We start from the raw sequence: 25,314 nt of genomic DNA on the forward strand, positions 1-25,314 counted from the left end.
CACAGGCACTTGCAGTACAGACTCCTGAGCTTGAGCCAAAGTGTAAACACTTTGACCAGATTGGCTGTTATAGTCACTGTGTCAAACAAGGGTCGCCTCATTGTCAACAACAAGAAAGCCGACTGCTAGTAGCTGCCGTAGCAAAGTCTGGCGTCCTCTCGAGTTGCTTCCACCCACCCGGTTTTATCTCTCACTTTCGTTTTGTTCAGTGTGGCCCTCATTACACACAGCCAGAGAGCTGCCATGTGTTCTATTCAGTGGTAAGAGAATCAGCCATGTTGCTTGTTAACTAAGTTATCAGGGTGGCTGTGATGAGCAGACAGGCAGCAAGCCCCCCCCCCCCCCCCCCTCACACACACACACACACACACATACGCACACGGACGCACACACACACGCACACGCACACGCACACACACACACACACACACACACACACACACACACACACACACACACACACACACACACACACACACACACACACACACACACACACACACACACACAGCTCCTCTATGGACTGGCCCTGCCTGGCCATAATGAAATAATTCACAGGGGGTGAACCGTCTCCCGTAGGGAGGTTAAGGGGTCTTTCTGCATCAATTAACATTTGGTTGGCTCTTGGAACAAGCCCGGCGAAGACTACCAGCCAGGCGTGTGCGGAATCACCCTGCCGCTGGCCCGCAGTCGTGTGCATTGGTAAGTGAAAATGAGTTCTGGTATTGAAAAAGAGTACTGGCTCAGAAAGGAGAGCGAGCGAAAACAGATTGCCATGGATACAGAGGAAGTCCCAGGAATCGATAAAGCCAGGGAGTTTGGAAAGGGTCATTGTGTGGCTGTTTGGACATTCTCTGAATAATACATTTTGTCTTGCGGGGGAATAATGGGTTAGGCTGATGAACAGTGGGTGATCGTCCTAAAATAAGCCTACGTTTATATTGGGTCCTTTTCAGAATAATAAGTGGGGCCAAGGCCAGCCTTGGACATGGGTAACGGAGAGAGGCAAGACTATTGTCTATTGTTTGTCAGTAGATACAGAATACCGGTAGATACAGAGTCCACACAGGTGAGAGAGTGGGAGCTGATTTGTTTGGATTGCATTAGTCTTAGCCTCGGTACCCAGGCTTTAATTTTCATTTGCATTCGGCTTAAAAGCCTGGGGAAACGCATTGGAAGCCCACATTAGAAGCCCACTTCCTTGCATTTCGCTAACCAATAACAGTGCAGAGGTGACGTCAAATTTGGTGACGTCAATGTTCTCAGCTGTTTTCTACCGGAGAGGGGAGGAAGGGGGGCGGGGGCTGGTGCTGGTGCTCAGATCAGCGAACCAATAGCATCCGCCACCTGTTTTTGACCGGCACCTGCCCCGCTAGACCAGAAATCATACAGGCTGGGCCAGGCTACATTAGTCTATGTGTGTGACCTTGTTCGGAACACTGGGAACAGTTGTTGTTTTAACCATGTGTAACTCTCTGAGAGTGTATAAACAATAGTTAAAAAGGAGGATGAAGCCTGAGGAAGTTTGTTTTCTGATTCAGGCTAAAAACCACAGAAGGGCAAAAAAATGCCAGGTTTGACCTTTACTGTGATGTACAGCAAGCCACACAGCTGCTGCTAAATTACATTAATAATGAGGGTGTTAGACGTAGGTGTGTCAATATGCATTAATAATAGCGTTGACTGCTTGCACATTGGCACACGCCATGGGTGTGCCAATGTGCAAGCATAGACAACTGTCATACAGTACTATAGCGCTGGACAAAGCTAAATCCAACACACATGAGAGCCTGTTGCAGTCACAGTGTTACCTGGTAGAAGTTTGGCCAGTAGGTGCTGATGGCCAGCTCCACCTGTCCCCAGGTGCGCGTGGCTGGACCCGTCACATTCCAGACTGGCATCCCCAGGGGACTGTTGTTCTCTTTGATGTACACGTTAAGTTGACCTGGGTGACTGTATGAGAGGAAAAAGAAGAAACAGAAGAATGATGATGAGGAAGAGGAGGAGAAGAAGAAGCTATAGCTCTTGTTCAGAAATTCTACCAAGAAAGACGTTCAGTACAGTACAAAGTACACAACAACAAAATGATGAAAGCAATGCAGAAACCTGTTGTCCCGTCCTCCCATGTAGAAGTTGAAGATGACGCAGTGGGTGTCGTTCTCCTTCAGCTGGGGGGTCAGCAGCAGAGCCTTCTGGCCGGCGAATCGCCCCGACGTGTTCACCATCATGAAGGCGGAGCCTGCAACATCACGGAGGAAGGGACCGCCATTATGTTTACGTTTTTCAACTCATTGTTTACTGTTGAGATCCCCAGGAGAGACAGTCGTCGTGTCAGTTTTGGCTTTAATCATGTGCTTGAAGGAGGACCAGATGGAAGGGGGCTTACCTAAATATACCCACCACCACACAGGAGACACTCAGGTGGGATTCAACCCAAAAGTAGAGCCTGGCCGATGCCAGATTCCAATGCCGATGTTTTAACCGATATCTTTGTCAAAATATGCAAACAAATAAATAATAACAAAACACAAATAACTTGATAAATAAAAAATAAACAAACTGGGGCACCATCGATGGCCCAGAACACGGGTCTTCAACAGGGGTTCCAGGCCCTCAGAGATACTGCACCACATGATACCACCAAATGTTTGTGCGATAGGGACTTAATTTATTTTTACATTAACCACTTTTATCTCTATTCTGGGGGGAACATTAGTGGAAAAAAGCAGTTCTACGTTTTGTGAGCTTATAGATGGCACATACCACATAAAGGATAATAAAATAAAAATAAAAAACAAACTGAAATGTATTTTATTGAACCACTTATATAACTAAGCCATAAGCCATATAAGCCATATTTTGCTTTGTCTTTGTGAAAGTATTGCTTAATGGTGTTGCTTATATAATATCTTGATCACTTACACCTTTTCATGATGTAAATTGAAAAATACTACAGATCTACAAGCTCACAATGCATCGCACACTTGTGGCACTTCTGAATTATTTTGAAAAATGTAATGACACGCCCCAAAAATAGAGACGCCACAGTGAAAGTGGTACAAAATCAGGGCACTTCGGCTGCATAATTTCCGACAGCAATGTCGTCAAAACAAGTCAAATAATGGTGCATTATATATCGGTTTGGCTGCCTCATTCTCTGCTCTCCTACCGAGCTACAGTACCTCAGTAAACACAGAATGCTATGGGGAGGGAGCTGCCAACTCTCCTTCAAACATAATGTCCTGTGACTATCTCAACTTTCTGGCATCCACTGCATCGTCTCGTGTGTTAAATCCCATCCATCTGGTACCTAAATTGGCAACAATAATCCCTAAAAATATATATATTTTCAAATGGCTGCCTCGTCCCGGTGTGCTGTTTATACTGTACAGTCCCACAAAATTCCCACAACTATTATCTCAAGTGTTTATGTGGTGTTTATTCAGCATCCAAAATGACCATTACAGGGACAGCCTTTTAATTGGAGATAGCTGGGATTCAACATACGAATATGCAATTATGGTCAGATATTGTTATGTGTTATTGCAGTCACATAAGACCTACAAAAAGTTAGGCAACAGCCAACAATATTCTGTCAAACGATTTGGGGCTTTGGGATTTGCAATTTTATGCAACATGACACTGATGACATCCTAGACAAGTTGTGAATTGCTATTATCACATGCGTTATACTGTATATTTTTGCTCAATAAGACGACGTCCCAGGCTATTACAGACCACATTCGCTGGTTTACAGTGACTAAATAAAGACCCTAATGTATGTGTATAGAGGAGAAGGGTGTAATTGGCTTCAGAGGCTGCACATCTACAATGATACCACTGAGTTTACTTCTTGTACTTCCTTCAAGCCAGTTGATTCTCCTCGCTTTGTGAGCTTGTAGATTTATTTTTTAGTATAATCTCTGATTACTTTTGAAGCATTAACAAACCAATCTTGTATGGGGGTCCCCAGGACAGATGGGGTTCCACAGCCAAGTACATATTATATTGGGGGTCCTTGACATGAAAATGTTTGAGAAGCACTGTTTTAAAGAACAGTTTTTATCGAACTCAAAAGACAGGAACTGCTTAAGAACGTAGGATTTCAATAAATGTATGATAGAGGTGATTCGCAATATTCATAATCCTATAGGATTCTATTGAACACTGGAAAACCCCTACTGGATTTGTCATAGAAATTCATAATCCTATAGACTTCTGTTGGAAATTTGCAGAATCCTAAATGTACCCCATGGAACGCCCCAAAGGACCCCATGGGGGTCCACCGATGACACTTTGAGAACCTGCCAGTTCTATAATGTAATTAATATATTGGAGAGAGAGAGAAATGAGAAGGGTGAGACAAGGGGTGGTGAACACGAGCCAAATTCAAACCCAGGATATAAATGGTAAACCCATGATGTCAGCTGGTTGAGCAACCAAGGGCATAACTTCACATGTGACTTTCTCTGCGTAAATGCAGTTCCAACTATTTCGACTCTATGATGATAATCACATAAAGTAGGCACAGGGAAATAGTAGAAAGCTTGTTTTTGCAGAGAAAAAGCGGTATTCAATTAAACGACTGAGGGAAAGAGATGATGATGAGGAATCAATACGTTGAAATAAATCTGCCAAGGAAGCTCCATTTAGATTTTATCATGCAGAATCAACATTAAATGTTAATATAATTCTCTCCCCTACTTGCCGATAAAAAGCAAGTGAGAATGATGATATTGGCAAACCTTCAATGAGGCGCAGCCGCAGACCACTATTCTATTTGTCATCGTCCTACTTAAGCCGCACCCTCTGGAAACAGCCAGGGAGACACAAACTCTAATGACAGCCAGAAAAGAAAACGCAAGAGGAGAGAGTGACACTTATGTTGAAAGAGCTTCGCAAACATCAGTGCATATGTGAAATAATTCCCATGGTAAACAGGAGACATGTTTTGACTAGGAGATACACAGGAAACAAATTATGCATGAAACTCCAATTCTCTCTCCTAATCTGCATAAGACTCTGCATTCAGGATGAGGCGTTCAGGACAGAGGAACCAATGAGGTAAAAACTGATTTTTGATTAACAGCACTAATAGATAATAGGTATTGACAGCAACAGTAGCAACACTAATGCTGACCTGACAGACTCGTGGTTATGTAGTTACGTAATACTAATGAGTGTAAAGATTGACCTGTAACTTAGATAATTTATGGACCCGTATTATTGTTGATGTGACATTGACTAGACTGACTAGACAGGGGTATTAACTATTGACGACACAGTAAAAGGTAAGGTTAACTACACCGCAGGCCGACCAGCAGCAGCTCAATGACCGAGTAGACCTCTCTCGCAGTCAGATTCCCTGTTTGTTACATCAACGTCTCGGGCTCTCCCACTCCCATTGTTGTGGTACACTTGTAAGTTAACACTTCACAATTGTGCCTGTCTACAGCTGCAGATAACGAGCACGGCTCCTGTCATGTTTACAGAGGAGAGGAGGGGGCACTGGGACAGGACGACACCGAGTCGAGCTCCTTGACGCCATTTGTCACGTTGATCGTTGCAAGTTATCGTTTGGAGCCTTCTCTGTCTCATGTCTCTGTCTCTCTCTCTCTCTCTCTACACACACAGTACTCTCTCTCTCTATTTCTCTCTCTCTCTACACACACAGTACTCTCTATACCTACCTACCTGTATCTACCTACGCACCTACCTACCTACCTACCTACCTACCTACAGTATCCAACCATCCTTCTATGCATCCATCCATCCATCTATCTTGTGTTGCAAAATGGAACAAAACAGCGTGAGTTTCACTATGCTGAGATTGTTGTCAACAGCACTCCCAAGATTGTGTTGTTCATGGTGTTGTTCGTGATGTTTATGTATTATTCACTATCAATCTACGTCAGCTCTGATGCAAGCTAATTGTATCAGACCAGACGACGCAGGGAAGTGGTGTGTGTATGGAAAACATGGAACGTGAGATGAGGAATGACTTTGAGACTCTTGTTTGTCCAACTTCAATCAGGAGACAGCGCCGTGGGAGGCCTTTGAGGTCTCTTTAATAACACTCAACCATCTGCTCAGGTGCCCCGCAACTTTACGCTCTTTTTTTATCTTTCTTTTTTTTGTTCTTCCCTAGAGAGTGATCATCAGCAACCCTTGGTGTGAGGCGAACCGGCACTAATAATCAGATGATGAATTGTTCAATTGAAGCTTGCTATTAAAAAAAAAAAGAAAAGACAAAGACAAAGAAGCCGGAAAAAGCGCTTTCCTCTATGATTAAAGCAGGTTGCTTACTATTCATTTGAAACAGTCACGTTGATGCATTATCGTGCGAGGCGTTTATTTGAGATGGTGTTGGCTCCGTTGGTAATTAGAGATGGAAATACTCTGATCCCTCAAGCATCTCTTTGTACGGTGTGTTTTTTTCCCCACCACATCATTAATGAAATATTAATAAAACAATAGGTACACAGTGTGTACAAAGTCACTTTGCGCCGTTTGCGGTAGATGAGTTAACATTGGGGTTGTTAATATTTATCTGGCATTCATCTGCAGATACACAAAAATGTAAATATTTAAGAAAGAACTGGGGCAGTGTCTGCTCCGTGTGAACACAGTGAGGACACAGACAGCGGGGAAATATTTGTCACCAAAGTCAAGGTCTACACAGTCACAGATTGTCTTGTTTTGGGTCAGTGAAGCTAAACAAAAACGCCACGAAAAGTATATATTTCTTTCCTTGTTTATCGACCACTAGACCAACAGAGGAATAGGAGAGCACTTTAAATGACATTGTGCCACCAGGACCACCGACCACATCATGCTGACGTGAAGTGAGATGATGATGATGGGGCGAAACTATTGACTGTCTCCTAATGACCAACACATGCTCTCGGACCCACTGCACCGCGACAAGCTCATTAGCACACCAGTCTAAGAGCAAATCGTTGTTGTTGGGGCAGAAAGCTCCTATCTCCATATTATTCTAACTTTTTTTCATACATTAACAACCCAACTGATCATACTGCAGCGTCACAGAAAAAACATCAAATGTGGTATATCGGCAAGCTTGAAATGCGCCGCAAAGCGACACATTTTGAGCTTGTACATCTGCTACTTTTTGCTGTTTTTGAATTTGAATCCTGAAAAGTCATAGTGTTGGACATATGAGATTTCCACCCGACAGAGACAAAATGCTAATGAGATTGCGTTGCACTGTGCTAATGTGCTGATGCACAACACTGCCCCCCCTCCCTCTCTTTCTCTCTCTCTCAGTATTGAAATTGACTTTAAGTACTGTACTTATAAGTACAGTTTTGAGATACCTATCTACTCCACTACATCTCAGAGATCAGAAATTACTTTGAAGATTTACGTCAATATTTTTACACGCAAAAATGTTCACATGTTCACATTTTGAAAATAGTACTTTTACTGTATATGTTGCTGCTAATACTTTTGTACTACTCAAGTTACGTTTGGAATACAGGACTTTTACTTTTACTTACAACAGATTTCTAAATTGAGGAATTTCTCATTTGCTTAAGTAAAACATCTGAGTACTTCTTCTACCACTCTCTCTCTCTCTCTCTCTCTCTCTCTCTCTCTCTCTCTCTCTCTCTCTCTCTCTCTCTCTCTCTCTCTCTCTCTCTCTCTCTGCAGCTTGCCTTAACTATGGCGTGTGCAGGACCAATTAAAATCAGAGAGCTCTGTGCACACTTGAGAGCTGTCTGTGCAACTCCATAAAGGGCAGTGCTCTGCTATTGTCTAAGGTATTCAGGAGGATAGATTTATTATTATTCCAAATGTAGGCCACTTTCACCTTCTATTATAATGATGGCTTAACACGGGGAACATGGAGGCTCATATGAAAAATGAATTAGAGGGAGATGAAGTGTGTCCCCATCGCCATGCTGTTCTTTATGGCGTGCTGCCTGCAGCATTATGTGACAGATAAGCTGAGCTCAGATGAGTTAAGATGGGCTAAGGCAACAGTTAAGATAAGCCTTTTCAAACACATACATAGCATGCAACACTACAGCCGCAGCGTGCATGCATTCCATAACGGATATCGTCTCTGTTGGGTGGAAAACCTCATACAGTATGTACAAAACTGTTACTTCTCAGGATTCAAATTTAAAAGTAGCAGATCGACACACAAGGCGCAATCTGCTACTTTTTATGCTTTTGTGTGACACTCTAGGATTATCAAGCAGGGCATGAATTTACGGGGAAAACCCCACAAAAAGTTAAAATATGGTTTCTGCCTGACAGCGAAGGTATAACTCATCACTATAAAGGATTTAGCTCTAACATACAGTAGGCTATAGATACACTGTTGGAGAGAAGTGTCTGTAATAATCATTTTCTTTTTTATTCAGTCTAATCTTGTTATGGACATGTGGTGTTGCCAAACCTCCAAATCTTATCTAAAATGGCTTTATCCAGCAGTACAAACCTATACTGAAGCACAAGTTCATCTGACCACGTCCAAAGTAATCAGAAACCACCAGTGTTGGTTGTTTAATGGTATTGCAGGCCATCCCGAAAAGACTGTTGGCAGACTACAAAGGAACGCTGCCGCTACCTCCACCCTGTCGGGGCTTCAATCAAGTTAATACTTTGACCCATCAACTCCCTTGCACTGCTAGCCAGATGGGAATAGCTCGAAACTTTAGTCATTTGTGATTGGCAGAATTGTTCCCTCCCGAGGATTCTATCTCCACTAAGAGATTTTTCAAAGTGGCATCTAGTAGTGGAGACCCACTGGGCAAATTGGTAATCAATCACAAACTAAATGTCTCATTTGACAACAAAAAACACTTAGCAATTTCATTTGGTCGTTTCTAGTCGCTAACCTCCTCGAAATAAGAGTGATAGCGGGGAAGCGGTTTGACATTAAGTTTCTGGTTGCAAAGCCACTCCTTGTCTGCCATATCAGCGAGTCATGTAAAGTGAGAGTCATTTGTCAACGCACGATGCATAGCTACACAAACATTACCCTGAGGCACAGGCGACAAGTAATGAGCATTGTCTGTCGGCGGCTTCAGAATTTAACGGAAAAAGGAGGGGGAAAAACAACAACAACCACCACCAAGAACTCCTGCTTTGGTAGACTCAGTGGGTAAACAATACATTTAAAAGTGATAGCTCTTCAATATAATAACAGCCTGGCAGAAAAGCTGCAAATCTCATATTCCGTAAATGGTATTTTCATTATTTCCTAAGATAGAGTCGGTCTTAATCTTCACTAAGATTAGCTGCTGCCAAGTTGAATAGGCAGGAAAAAGGTTAGCTATGGAAGAACATGCTACACTCCAAATTCAATACCAACAAATAAGTAGGCCTGTAACGGCTGACATTATTGAACTGGTGTGAAGGTGTTTTAGTTTTTTAATATAATGATTGTGTTCCTTCAAATAAGTTAAGGCACGAATGCCGTTACACATTAAATAACTAATCTCAATATAAGTGAGCATACTCCAAGTAGTATACATACTCAATATACAGTAGCCTACTATGCGTATGTATATCCATATTTATCTAATTCTATATAGATATGTATGTGTGCAATGTGACGCTAAGTGTATCATAAGTGCTGCTATCCCACAGCGGTGATGCTGCTATCCCACTGTAGGACTCGTGATAAATAGTCACTGTTTTCACTTTTGCCAAAAGAGAAGTAACTAACTTCTCATTAAACAGGTCTCTCTCGTTCAAAATGATATACCGTAATCTATCGATCGCTATCGATCTATCTCAATCTATCTCAATCTATCTCAATCTATCTCGATCTCTCTCTCTCGATCTGATCTGATACTTTATACCATCCCTCTGTGTGTGTGTGTGTGTGTGTGTGTGTGTGTGTGTGTGTGTGTGTATATATAATTATATATATATATATATATATATATTTCATGGACAGGGAAATGTCTAATCCTGATCATCAAAGTCTATAGGTAGGAGGTATTTAGCTTCATTACGAGTTGAGTGATGGCCTGAGTGGAGGATATAATTTGCAGTAATGACTAGCGCTCATTATTTCGCCTCCATGCGGGTGCTGAACCCTGTGAAAATCATTATGTGCTGGAAATCAGAATGAAGGGGCGCTCTTTAAACCCAAACCCTCCAGGTCTCATTTGCTAATAAAATTCACAGAGGTCAACCCTGCAGAATAGCACGGCGGCCGCTTCGGAAATGTCAATGAAGACAGGGCTATTCTCACTTTTTCTGCCACCAATCAAAAATGCTCTCGCTGTGAGGGTGAGGCTGTTAATGCGAGCGCCATGGCCCCTGCGCTCAATCCCCCCCCCCCCCCTCCGTCCCAGAACTTCCCCTCTGTGTCCTTTGAAATATGAAAAGCAGCTGATAAAAAGAACACATAGAGTTTGGGCTTTCCCTATTCCAAGAAAGGTCCAGGGCCGTCTTTGTTGTTGGGTGTAGCGGGCAGGTTCACCAGCACACATCCATCACGCTGAGCACATTTTAAGCCCTATTTTTATTGTTTATTTTTCATTGCTAGTCTGGTAGAACTGCTGCTGGTGACTCATATTATGTTTCACGGCCATATCCTTTGTTCCTGAGCATCAATCAATAGCGATTCATCATGGCTTAATATTTCATCTCAATAATACTATTTGGCATTCCAAAGCGACATCCTCCTAATCACCCAAATGGCACAAGATGCACACACAATACACAGCTGAGTGACTGTCACCTATCGAGATCATTAGCAGTAATTGCACACGCCGTACGAGCGGATAATTGAAATACAGTACAGTATGCAAATGGTGGCCCCCATCACGACAGTATGGCGCGCAGTCATAATCCTATTTATACAGCGAAGGCGAAGGGTGCAATCCTATTTGGGAGCGGTCCGACGCAGCGTCTCATCGCCGTGCGAACGCATCGAATTGAAAATCACCAGGCTGTCGGCGGCACGAGGCATTAATTCACCGATTGATCAGACGAGGTAATTTGCTGTTCTGTTTTGTACCTTAATCACATAATGGGGTTTCTCCTTAACCCTGCGCCCTTCCCGTATAGCACACCAAGGTGTGAGTTTCGCCCCCCAAAGTTGGGAATGCCTCAAACGCAATTAGCTTATTTTGACTTGACGGAACCCTTGAGGACCCCTCCCCCCCCCCCCCCCCCTCTCCCCACTGACAGCAAATCTCATCTTTTGCTGATGTGATTTAAATTCTGATTAAATTTCTGACGTCCTTCAGTCAGTCAGTGGGTGTTCGCTCTCCTCTCTGGTTTTAAGTGGCTGGCCTTCTATAGCTGCTGTGTTTGAATGGGACGTAAACAATAGAAAGCAGGCCAATTCATTATCACCCCCCGATGGGATGGTAAAAACAGGGAGACATTCCATCTTTTTAAAGATGATCCGTCTTATCCATATGCATTGGGCCACTCACTGAGAAATGAGACCCACTGGGTTCAAGAATGAGTTGCATGAGTATCGAGTATGAATGCATTATCAACCTGTGGCAATAAAGAGAACACAGCCAGTGAAGGCCATGCAATGCAAGAAGTCCTGCGTGGTAATTCAACAATGAGAGCATAAAAACTGACCCTTAGGGGGTCTGTCTTTACAAACCACAAAGAAATGTACTAATAAAATAATAATAAAAACTCTTGGTTGGTCATTATCGAGCAAGGGCATGCAATCAAAACAAAGACACTGATCAACAGTGCATCTCCTCCTACATATCGTTACTGTCATGCAGAAACCTTGAATCTCCATGTTTTCAGCCATTTCTTTGGTAAGACTACTTCGTCATACAAGAGTGTCGAGCAAAAGTAGAAAAAATAGCCAATCTACAAGCTCACAATGTATCACACCGCAAGGCGCTGTGAGCTTGTAGATTTCCTATTTGCACTTTTTGAGAAAATGAAAGTGCTTAAGTGTGTCTGTGGATTGTATAAATACTGAACCAATGAAAAGTGCTAACAAGAGCCTGCAACCAAAATAATAACTACATTGGATCTATTATACAGTTTTCATGTCCTGAAAAGTAACAGTTTTGGACATACAGTACAAGGTTTCCGCCAAAGAGAACGAAGATATTTAGCAGCAGACGTGGAGAATGAGACAATAAACCACTCGGCTACAGAGCTGCGATTTCTATTGTGCTTAAGTTAGCATAATACAAAAACCCTAATTAATCTCAGTTAGAAGACCTCCGCTCCCCCCCATCCTCTCACCATTAGAATGAGTCTCTGGGGAGGGCCTAGGAGCAGCAGCAGGCTATTGCTGGCACCCTCTATGACACCGTCAGAACGGGGCCGCATGCGGCTGCAGCAGCCGGGGCTCACTGAAAACACTCCACTGTTTTTAATGGCATCTGGACAAGACAGCAGCAGCACAATACAACTTACCCAATAAGTCCACCGGTGACTATACAGACAGGAATTCAACATTTTGTATGGCATGGCGCCTAAGGAGCGAGTCATCTAGAAGAGCGTCCGTCTGTCTGTCTGTCTGTCTGTCTGTCTGTCTGTCTGTCTTGTTAATATTAGTCTTCAATCAATCGAAAGGGAGGTTGGGGGTCATTAATTACCACCAATGGTAACACATGCACACAATAGAACACCACTCTTTAAAAGAGCAATGCACCAAATGCCTGTATCAGTCTGTACGGGTCTGTCTCCTATTTATGCCCAAGAAAGCAATAAGGGGAGGAAATCAACAGTAAATACAGCCCGAGTTCTAACAATAATATTATGATGTGATGATTCTAATGTTATCCTAACTCATCTAGTATTGTTATTACTGTATGTGATGTGCGATAACTTATTGCGATCGCAAGTCACATTTACTATGAAATCATACATTTTTGTCTGTCAGTCAGTCATTCAAAATCCCCATACATGGGAAAGCCCCCATATACTGTATGGTGCCCAGGTCTTGTGGAGAATCCCGGTTGTCATATTAAATGCGACGTGCTGTCGCAATTAAGCCCATATATGGAGATTGCTGATGTCATCAGTATTGGCTAGCAACACTACTTTTTATTCTTGCTTAATGTAAATTACTCTGGATTAAGAGCGTCTGCTAAATGCCTAAATTGTAAATTGGGCCTGCCCCAAAGTTATTAGTGCAGCCCAACTAGAGTTCTCAACAGGCCCGAAAAGTAAGACCCGGCCCTCATCAAACCCTGTACACTCAAGAGAATGTCCCCGCTACCCCCTTTAGATCTCCATATATGGAGCTGACCTGTTCTGACATTCCATATGTTGATCTGACCTCATCAAACCCTGTACACTCAAGACATGTTCCTTATATGGCCAGTACAGAATTCATTCCATGTTGATCTGACCCAGCGCTCGCCCAGCTGTCTGCCGTCAACGAGGCGGATACGTGGATGCGACCTCGCCCTAAAGGGTGAGGTCGCTTCTCGCCCTTAGGTGTCTTTACTGGTTTATACTGTACAGTATGTGCAACTCTAAAGTCAACCCCAATCCATTCTGCATAATACAGACACTGTCCCACGTCTGACTCTTTCCCAGCTCTAGTTGCTCGGCCTTAAGGCTGACTGACTGCTGTCCTCCTGGCCGCCATGATCCAGCACAGATCCAAGCCTCTGATGGGAGTGACAGTGACAGTTGTGAGAAGCGGTGACTCCAGTTTGGCCTGGGAGAGAGAGCCAGTAGGAACACTTACTGGGGTCAGGGTGCTGTGCCATGCATTCACACTGAGGGCTGTATTTTGCTGTACTTAAGACCTGGAGGTTAATGCTCTTTGGACACTCAGAATAGCCAAATGGCATTGATCACGCCTCCAGGTCTTAAAGGGACACTTCACCCTTTTTGCAAAAACATATATGTTAATGACGTTTAGAAGCTTTAGATCACTTTCCTGGGGGTATTTATGTGTGTAATATGTGGTTTTAGTTATTTTAGATTGTAGCAGTGAGCCTGTTGTCTCTGATGTCATGGACACTGGTCTCACTACCTTCCTGGACTACAATTCCCATAATTCTTTGGTGCACTGCTCCTCCTTGCGGATAGGGGGAGAGCTGTCTTACTGTAGTCCAGGAAGGAAGTGAGCCCAGTGTCCATGATATCAGAGACACTAGGCTCACTGCTACAATCTAAAATATCTAAAACCACATATTACACACATAAAGCCCCCCAGGAAAGTGTTCTAAAGCTTCTAAACGTCATTAACATATATATTTTTGCAAAAAGGGTGAAGTGTCCCTTTAAGTTAAGTAATAAGACCTGGTACTTAAAATACAGCCCTCAGGCCTCTGAGTTGGGCTGCTGATCCAGTGGTGGAAAAAGCAATCACCTTTTTTCCCCCCACTTAAGTAAAAGCATCAATACCGCATTGTAGAAATAGATAAAGTAAAGTAAAAGTCTGGAATTCAAGATTTACTGGAGTAAAAGTACAAAAGTGTTGACCACGTATCAAAATAAACTTAAAGTAGTTTTGAGTATGTATTAACAGTATGCAGAATGGGTACATTTCAAACGAGAGCACAAATCAATACAAAAACTGTTACTGTGGACACCATAAAGCATTACACTTGTTTACAATAGGGTCCACCATTTTCAATTCATCAGAACATTTAGATACGTATTACGTACAAAAGATATACACTTCTAATGTATGTTTTGCAATACAAGTTTTCAAATAATTGCAGTGGAGTAAAAGTATACCGGTATTTGCCGTGGAGTAGAAGTGAAAGTACTGAACATTGGAAATGCTCATACTCAAAATTGTACTTGAGTACAGTACTTGAGTAAATGTATACTTAGTTACTTTACACCACTGGGCTGAGCCACCCTACAGGATCCAAAGCATGCAATCAGAGCAGCATGGAGCGAGGGATAAACAAGGCTACTCTCTGTCCAGACGTAGCAATTAGACAGGGAGAAGGATCCTCTTAAACAACCAAGGGTTTCAGGCCTCGGCTCATGGCTCCTCCGCTCTCTTTCATGTGGCCAACGGAACTTGTTTGTCCTTGTTGCACTTCATTCCTGCTCTGCGTACTCTTTTATTTACATGTTGGGATGGAACGAGGCCAGTTTCCTCTCAGGCGGGCTGCATAAATGAGCTGGTTGTAGTAAGCAGAGTACTACTCACTGAGCTCCCAACAGGCTATGCAATGAGCACATCACTCCACTGGCCCTCCTACAGTACACTACACGCTCTGCATTCAACTTTTCACCAGTAACCTTCACCATTAATAACTGCCACCAGGACGAAGGTGCCAGGCCGGAGATTATGTGTTCACACCAGGGGGGCAGTCAGACAGATATTTTGTGAAGCCACTAAGGAAATCGTAGTTCATATAATGGCCTGTTGTGGCGCTGTCATTGGACCCAGAAAAACCCATAGCCCCATAGAAGTCCATGTATTTGGGCCCAACTTCACCTAGATTGTATTACCTTAATAAACATGGTCATGAATACTTTCTGCTTCCAGTCACTAGTTTAAAGTCTCATTTCTAATGTCATAATATTCTTTTTGGAAAATTATCGTCCCATTAATTAAACAAATTACCATAAAGTCGCGTATGTTCTGAGGGGCGTGGCTACCGTTACAGTCTGATCGGGATTCTCCTCCCACTCGAGTCAAAATAAAAACCAACGGAGAAGAAGGGGGGAAGTCCCGCCTCATTGTCTGGGCCAGCCAATGGCCAGCTGGGCCAAAACGGAGCCAGCCAATGGCCAGCTGGGCCAAAACGGATCTAGAAAGATGGCGACTTACAGTGCAGGGATAACAGGCTTCATTTTACGTCCATGTTAGACCCGGGGAACGCTTTGTCCATATTTTTTACAGTCTATGGTTCACACCTGCCTGCCCAGTGTGTGTGTTTGTGTGAGAGTCAACAGCAGCAATTCTTGCAAGCTACAAGACCAATCAGCATCACATTTTGTTGTGCATGCATTCAGTAGGCCAAATAACTTACGCCTCGAATATCCTTCAAAGTCTGTCTCATAGCGGCAGTAGAATATCTCACTTAACCTTTTGGCCTTTTAAGTCCTGCATCATTGTCTTTGTCTCACATTTGTATTGCTCTTGTCTTGCTGTATCAGACAATACTTTTCTTACTTTTCTTTTTTTTTCAACTTTGATTCTATTGAGGGTTAACAGACATATATTCAAATAAACAGAAACAAAAACAAGACACAACAGTACAAAGACAAGCTTCACAAACACTTACTCTGTATCTTTAACTCTAGCTTTATGCTGTGCTGCCTTTGGCGACTGATCCTCCCCTACAGCAATCAATAAAGGTCTATCTATCAATCTATTGGTGGTAGACCAATAGATTGCATTGCACAATTAGTAGGAGAGCCTTATTTGTACAAAAAACAACATGATGAATGAGGAATATATATACGAGACGAGTCGTATCGTATCAACCTTGAACTTTGAACGTTGTGAATTCCAAAAGTGTTTGACTTCTGACCATAGTAGTGACACAAATGTGACACATTGAACTCTGTTTTGAAAACCTTATTTTTCCCACGGATTCCTCGGTTCTCAATGGACACTTTATAATTTCTGTCCGTCAATTTCGACAAACATGGAGACGAATGTCTTATGACTGTAAATGGCATTGGCCCGGTTTCCCAAAGGACACATGGTGTAAGAGGTATGCTGTTGCACATGCTCAGATGCCCTCTAAGCTGCACACAGGAGCCTGTGAACATAGACATTCCGTGCATAGATGTGCCACGCAAAGGTAGGCCTCAGGCCTGAGGCCTGGTATGGTAGGCCTCAGGTCTACCATTCTGAAATTTAATTTAATAATATTTGTAATTTTTTAAGCTGTCCAGCAGTCCAAATATTATTAAATAAAATGTCAGAATGGTAGACCTGAGGCGTGCGTGGCACATCTATGCACGGAATGTCTATGTTCACAGGCTTCTGTGTGCGGCCTAGAGGGCATCTGAGCATGTGCAACACCATACACCATGTGTCCTTTGGGAAACCGGGCTCCTCCCAATCTGGCCCTGTACAAACCTGATTGATTGATTGATTGATTGTTTGCAGAATTACAGTACAATTCAAGCACAAGCAACAATACAAAGACTGTTAACTGTGAGTATACAACTCAATAAAGCATTACACTTGTTTACAAGAGGGTCCACCTAATTGACATAAGGGCTTCATGTCTTGAACTTGAATTGTGGTGAAAAACGTAATAATACTTAGCCTAATTGTTTTAACACATTGTATGCTAAGCTTTGAAATTTTCTCAGGATTGCTGGTGCTAAGCGATTAACATTGGACTTTTGAACTTTTTAGGGGCCCACAGCGAGGGGCCTCTTATAGCGAGAATCACATCGCATAAATAAAAAGTAGGCCAAACATGTCCACTTCAATTTAAAAAAAATTATGATTCTACCATCTTCCATTCTGGAGATATTGACCTTTTTCTAAAACCTGCTTTTGAAGGCACGCTGCTCGCTTGAAAAAACAGCAGAGATATGGAAGGTTGAAGTTGACAGACATTTCAGTTCAGTTTTTTCAGACCGACAGACCGATATAAATATGAGCACAAATACTATCCTATACATACCATACACCGAATGAAAGCCCTGAATGTCTACTTTGAGGAGGAAAACAGTACACATTGTACACATATACAGTTTGACAGTAATTGGTCATTGAATTCAGCTTGTGCCCACCAGAGATAACTAAGACTAAGACATAACATTGCACTGCTCACTTCACATGGGTGTGATTTTTATTATTATTACAGTAGAAGTATTTTCTTATGAAAGCAGAGAGTCTTATGTTTCATACGGTATATAGTATGTATATGTCGCTATAGGCCTTATTTTGTGAATATTGAGCAGTTCAGGTCCATGCATTTTCTGAAATCCTCTCGTATTTTAGACAAGACATGGACCCGACAACTAAATATTCACAAAATAAGGCCTATAGCGACATGTACATACTATATACCGTATGAAACATAAGACTCTCTGCTTTCATAAGAAAAATACTTCTACTGTAATAATAATAAAAATCACACCCCTTTGAAGTGAGCAGTGCAATGTTGCACTGCTCACTTCACAACATTGCACTGCTCACTTCACATGGGTGTGATTTTTATTATTATTACAGTATTAGTTTTTTTCTTATGAAAGCAGAGAGTCTTCTGTTTCATACGGTATATAGTATGTACATGTTGCTATATGCCTTATTTTGTGAATAATAGTTCTATAGGTCCATGCTTTCTCTAAAGTTCTCTCTGAAAAAGAGAATTTTATGCCTGAACTGGATTCAATAGCCTAGTACTGACAAACAGTATATGGGATATGTGTATTTTATTTGTTTTCCTCCTAAAATGAGACATTTAGGGCTTTCATTCAGTGTGTAGTATGTATATGATAATAATTTATTTATGTTTATATCTGCCTGTCAATCTCTGTGACTTTAAACCTTTATAACTCGCTATGATAACGTCATGATGATGATGATGATTATGTGCACATATGTGATCATTGTCTCAGTAAACAAAATCAACTTGGATCAGTGTAGGACAGGGGTACTCAACTGGCGGACCGCGGTCCGCGACCGGACCGCGGACCACCTCTTTGCGGACCACCCAAAAAAATGTTTTTTTTTTTCTTTTCTTTTTTTCTTTTTTTAAGTTAATAATATAAATAACATCAGATGGTACATTTCTCATGTGAAATTGCTGCAAAGGCCCCCAAAATGTCCCCCAAGGGCCTCCAAAATTCTGGCGCGCGCTATGCGCGCGCACAGTGTGGCCTGCCAGGGCGTATAACTCCCGGCCTGATTTGGAGTTCCACTCCGGGCCTGCACTCTGCACCCCATTATTGGTTGGGTGGAAGGGGATCTGATTTGTATAAGCTTGGCTTGACCATACTAAACAGGCATAGAGCCCCGCTCTCCGAAGGACGCCGCGCATGGGACCGGACCTCGGTCTTATTCAAAAAAAGATTGTGGACCTTCATCATTTCTAGTTGAGGACCCCTGGTGTAGGATACCTTCCACAGATCGTTTCAGAACGATAGCATAACGGTGACTTGAGAGGTTGACATGTCTGGACATGAACCACAGGAGCGACTCAACTCGCAGTGGGGGGGGGGGGGGGTTCCACGACATGTCTGGACATGAACCACAGGAGCGATAAGCGAGAGACAATCCCGGCTGGCTGTGATTTCGACAAAATGACAGACAACTCGATGGCTTCCGCAGTTTGGATTGTATTCGTTATCCATTACAAACGGGTCGATTACGTCCCAGACGCCTTATCACTGCAATTGGCTGGCGAAGGCGCTATGGCGATTATGGTGATCAACTGCCGAGAATCTTTTTTCCGAGAATGAGAGAGATGCATTGCAAACTGCAAAGCGATTGATCGCAACTCGCAGTGTGGGGGGGGGTTCCACGGTGTGATATCTGCTAGTATACTGCTTCTTTGTCCAAACATGGCTGACGCGACGGCGAAAAAAAGACAGTTGATAATATCTATACTGCTTCTCCTATGCCGGTCCTTCGAGAATACGTCATTCGTTTCGCGTATACCTGTCCGTGTGCGTGAAATGGCGATCGACCGTTGGAGATTATTCTTGGTTTATATACGGGTTTATATTTCCGAGAATGAGGCGGCAGACCGGCGAGTTGTCGTTGGAATGGAGACACACACACAGCCAGACTGGCTGTGTCGAGTGGATCTGTGTGAGTGAGTGGGGGGGGGAATGAAACTGTAATGCGATGGAGAGATGCCTCGGGAGAAACCATGTAGAAACAGGAGGGGAGGGGGAATCGAGTGTATTCACACACACTAGAATATGGGTAGCTCCATTTTAGATCCCGACATCTGCGTTGGTTTATGCCGTGTTGCCGTGCAGACTCCAGTACGTCGTAATGGAGGCATTGGGGAGGAGGGAGCTTGCTCGCCAGTCCATAGACCAGACCTCTTTTCAGGAGGGGGGGGCTTTTAACTCCCGGATCACATACCGGACCTTCCCAGAGACGATCGGTGTTACTTTCTTTGTTGTCCCGGCGCATAGGAAGTTGATGTACAGTAATCAATAAAAAAACGTATAAAACGTATAGATACGCTTCGCGCATACGGCGTTCGAGATTAATAAAGCGTATGGATACGTTTCCAGCATTTTTTGTGTTAAACACAGCTTTTCAAATTAACTTTAATTAGCCCTTTTCACATTGGTCTAGTATGACGTCATGCAGTTCGATCTTCTGAAATTCAAATTTGGGTACACGGTTTGATGTCAAAATAAATGATTCACTGCACCTATTTCAGATTTAATCAGATGTTTATAGAAGAACTCAGCAAGGGTATACTAATAACCATTCCGATCGTATCATTCTCTTCGCCGCGTAAACAACCCTATTTGGATAGATGGTGACACGTGATCGCTCTTTAAACTCGTTGGGAGTTTGGTAAGGCCCGCGTTGCATCTAATTCTATTTCCTCCCCAGTGGGCCAGGTAGTGGAGGGATAACAATCTGTTCACGGTGCCCCAATCAGATTGCTCTGTGGAGATTCATAAGTACAGGTTGAGAGTGAAACGACAGTAAGAGGAGATAGCTTTTCCTAGCCGGTACAGCTTCCACCCTAAATGCATTTCTACCCATCAGAACCCTCTTGTTCTTCCCATCGCACTAAAACAATTTCAGCCATCAAGAGCCCTACACTGCACCTCACACATCTCTTTCCGAGCCGTCAAAGAGAGGAGACGATTACTATTTCGTACGGCAGGGTTGCATGAGTGCCAGTGGTGTAATGTAACTAAGTACATTTACTCAAGTACTTGTACAATTTTGATCTATTTTTACTTTGAGTATTTCAGAGGCAAATATTGTACTTATTTACTACACTACAATGTTTTTAAACGTAGTTACAAATTACTAGATTGTAGATCACACATTAACCAATTAAACCCTTTTATACTTTTACTTGCTACTACTTAAAACAGCGCAGTAGTTCATCCACCACTGCTTTCCAAGCCGTCAAGAGCGAGACGATTACTATTTGGTATGGCAAGGTGCATGAGTGCTCACTCCAAGAGACGGAGACAGAGCCACAACCTGCTAATTACCCACAATTCAAGATGCACAGTGAGAAAAACAAGCTCAGCTGAAGTGCACTCAGAACGGGGGGGAGGGGGGGGGGAGGGGGCTGGGGGGGGGCACAAATCAGGGATACCTCTTAACCAGACATGGGATTTTAATCAGATATGTTAAATTTAGACCGTGGGCAAGGTGTTAATTTGTGGGTCAAGGCTTTGCCAGATTCCGGTTTAACCTTTGCCCGGCCCTCCATGTGTCCCGATATAAATCAATTGCAACGAGGAGGAGAAGAACAAGAAAAAACATTAGACACTTCTCTCCCTGCACTCTCCGTGGCAGGTAATTTCTCTGGGGTGGTCAAACACGTAAACATCCTGACACACACACAAACACAAACACGCACACGCACACACACATGCACACGCATGCGCACGCACACATGCACACATTGCACACACACACAAATAGGCCTAGGCAATGACTGCTTAAAATTAGTCAGGGCCCGCTAATTAATTCCCCCCACTGTCATTGAGGGGGCCCAGCGCAATCTATCTGTGATGCAGCCTTTGTGAGATTAGCAGTCAGATAGAGGAGGAAAACAATATCCATTACTTTGCAGTGCTACCTTTGTTGAAGAAAAAAGAAAAAGAAAAAAAACACTGCCATTCCATTAGTCTAATTCCTAAGGTGCCTTCAGTGTAGCAATACCTCCTCATTTCAAATCAGATGAAAAGCGATCAATGCAACATTAAAGAGACGAATTGTATGCAGCAGACACAAAATGCGGGAAACGCATTTTAATGAATTTCAATATGGCTGCTGATAGATAGATAGAGAGAAATCCTTAATTAAAAAGGATGTGGAGTGTTTTGATATCAAATGCACTCCTGTGGTTTTTGTCTCGACTCCCATTGTTGTCGTAGAAGAGGCAGGGAGGCACATATTGATGTAGGCCCGGCCTGTATCAACATCACCCATGAAAGATTATACAGAATGAAGGTGTTGGATCTCTTGCAGACGGAGAAGTAGAACATGTCAATATGACTGCCTCTTTAAAGTATAAACTTGACAATGTTTTGACGGTAAATATTAGCCTGTATCTCTATGTTTTAGCATACAATGACATGTGTACAGCTGCTGAGTTGGGTAGACTATTCTAATTGGGTTTGAATTAATAATAAACTTTATTTGTATAGCACCTTTCATAAAAACATGCAGCTCGAAGCACTTCTACTGTACCTGAAAGAGATAAATAAAAAATATATCTCATAATACTGAATAATTGAGCACTTTCTATTTAGAAAATAGGATTGCCTTCAATGGGAAACCAGCCTTAGGATTGGTTGCACAGTGTGGAGCAATAGCACATTTCTATAGAGCATTGATGTGTTTAGATATAGCCAGACTATTGGCGCTAATGCATTCCCATTCAGTAGCCCGTGGTGATGCAGTCTTCATTTCTGCACGGCCACTGAGTCAGTGTCACCTTCCTTACCTGAGGGCATCCACGGATCTGATGGAGGCTTCTCTCTGGTATTGGCCTGTTCCCAGTCAAGGTCATCCTCCCTGCCTTGGCTGTAACCGCACGCCGCCAGCGGCTTCTCAAAGTTACAATCGCCTGTGTGACAAAGGGAGAAATTTATATTGTTATACAGCTTTTCCATTAACTTGGTGCCCAAATGAATGAGCACATAAATTACAAACCCACATGCACACACACATATACACACTTACTCACTCTCACTCACACTCACACTCACACACACACACACACACACACACACACACACACACACACACACACACACACACACACACACACACACACACACACACACACACACACACGATTTTATTCTCCCCCTTTCTTTTTTTTGCAACGGCAGTATTCATAATGCAATATGCCAGACAATGAGATGCATTTAAGTGAGACAGAGTGAAGGATTACTATAGCGGCGGAGGCACAACATACATTACCGTCATTAGCAACACGGCAGTCCAATTTCACCATGACAAGTATGAAGTGTCCAAACACCATCATCGTTACACATTATGTTCCCAAACTGCACCGCCATCCGGGAGAAATTGATTTATTTTGTGTTGCCCCCCCCCCCCCCCCCCCCCCCGCGCGCTCTATGCCGGCCACAGAACTTGTGGGCCTCTTCACACCGCAGAGCCACTCTAATCCTTTTTACAAGCTGCTCACAAAATGACAGCAAGCAGCCATTAGGAGCAGCTTTCAGCTGGGCATGGCATGTCATCAATTAATACAAATACTCCTTTATACCTCGCACCTTAAAGGCCACGAGGAGAATGTGAAAGTTGAGCCTCTTTCTCCACCCAAAGTGCTTTACACTTTGCTCAGAAATCTAAGGAAAGGGAAAAAACATGTGAAAGGAATATTTGGAGGGAATAGATAAAAAGCTTTTTGCAGGTGGTCTGTTCATGAATGGCAGGTGCCTCAAAGGAATACAACATAAAATGATTATATGCTACTCAGCATTCATAAGTATGCTTGTTCAAGGCTAATAAAAGAGCCCGCAGTGCTGTGTATTCTTAATTTCTTACAGGGAAGGGATTTAAAAAAAGAGTAACGGTTGGTGGACCACCTCAGTAAACATGACCTACATGTGCAAATTATAAGGATGTATACGCTATAGATAAATCATCATATGAACTCATCAGTGTTTACTGTAGACCCTCTACATTTACTCAAGTACTGTTCTTGAGTACAATTTAGAGGTACTTTACTTGATACTATAGTTATAGCCCAGTAACATGATGTGTATATGATTCTGAAATGGGCAATCAGCACAATGATGACTCATTTTACTTTTGCTACTTAAAATGTTATGCTATGAATGGACCAGAATGCAGGACTTTTACTGGTAAAGTATTTTACACGGTGGTCGTATTGTTATTTTAACTTTTATTCAGTTAAGATCTCACCAGCGGTTGCATATAGATTTCATAAGCCGAGGATGTATTGCTGTCAATGCTGATAAAAACATTGTCCTTTTGAGCTAAATCAAAGTGAAATCCATGTTGCATAAAGGCTGTGATATCTTTGTTTTCCAATGTATCTCTGCAGTGACATTTAGAGTACAGTATGTGCAAATGAGTGGCCAAAACGAAGAGAGAACACAGGATAATTAATATCCAGCTCCATAGGCCAGCTGCTAATGATATATTTGCTGTGTTGTCTGCTTTGGAGCGGGCGGACATAGAGAGGGCGTAGATTGCCAATATATCATTACATTGGTAAAAGGTGGAGGATTAAAGATGCTGTCTAAAAATTAATTGGCTGGTAGTCGCCGCATCATTGAGCCGTGAGACATGACTTGTTAGGACTGTGTGTGTGTGTGTGTGTGTAGGCGATGCCGCGATTGCATTGAACCATGCCAAAACCTCAATCACCCACAGCATGAGCTTGTCCCCTCTACATCGTCTTTTCTCTGCAGCTGCATAACAATGCAGGCGTCTAGCCCATTACACCGACTGTCACCGACAACTGATGACTAATGGCGATGTTTGTTTCCACACACTTGAGTGCCATTTTCAGAAACAAAGTGGTGTGTTTAAAATCTTTTATGAAATGTCATTCTTCACAGGTAGGCCATTTAATAACACCCACAAAATATCTCTTTCCATGCAGGGAGACATTGAAAGTCTTCTTTTCCCCAGATTTAGAAGTATTGTACTGTATGTTTAGTGTTTACGTACTGTGTGGCTCACAGTCTGAGTGACTGTTTGAAGCGAATCTCGCAAACGATAGGACGGATTAGTGCCAAACGTCTTGTGCAGTCGACCAAGGATATTTAACTTTAATTTTATAATGGATGGGGCTCAGATTGGTGCATCAAAGACCGGAAGTTCTCAAAGAGTACCAGGGGTCCTTGGGGCTTGGGGTTTAAAGGTACAGTGATTTCACTTAATTCAAATATCACTTATTTTTTGTTTTGTTGTGATAATCCTCCCTACTATAGAGTGTGCTGACCATTATAAGGAGTTCCTCCCTGTCCCCAGTTAAGCCCTGGGGGTAAAAAAAAACGTAGGTTTCGTTTTTGGCTAGGTGGCCCAGCCTTCATCCAATCAGGACAGAGAGGGGCCTTCTGCCAATCATGATCGAGTGGGGGCGGGCCTTGGTGTGTGTGCTGTTGGCCTGTCGCGTGTCCCCCCACTGTAGCGCGTGCATGTGCAGTTTGTGCACATCTTGTTACCGGGGCAGACCGGGGGGTTTTCCAAATCACAGAACCAGCATT

At 42.9% G+C, this 25,314-nt stretch overlaps 1 protein-coding gene across 10 annotated transcripts in view; it reads right to left on the minus strand.

Annotated features, from left to right (window-relative positions):
* LOC310870755 (receptor-type tyrosine-protein phosphatase mu) overlaps positions 1-25,314 on the minus strand; it is a 255,299-nt gene that overhangs the window by 172,499 nt on the left and 57,486 nt on the right. For all 10 annotated transcript variants that reach the window (XM_083782041.1, XM_083782049.1, XM_083782048.1 and 7 more), the window contains exons 2-4: positions 22,548-22,670; positions 2,107-2,239; positions 1,812-1,953 (exon numbers count right to left, since the gene is read on the minus strand). In XM_083782041.1, the coding sequence (XP_083638167.1) occupies positions 1,812-1,953; positions 2,107-2,239; positions 22,548-22,670 (398 nt within the window). The remainder of the gene's footprint in view (positions 1-1,811; positions 1,954-2,106; positions 2,240-22,547; positions 22,671-25,314) is intronic.

This window comes from Protomyctophum parallelum (genome assembly GCF_964188405.1).
Source record: "Protomyctophum parallelum genome assembly, chromosome: 14".
Lineage (NCBI taxonomy): Eukaryota > Metazoa > Chordata > Actinopteri > Myctophiformes > Myctophidae > Protomyctophum > Protomyctophum parallelum.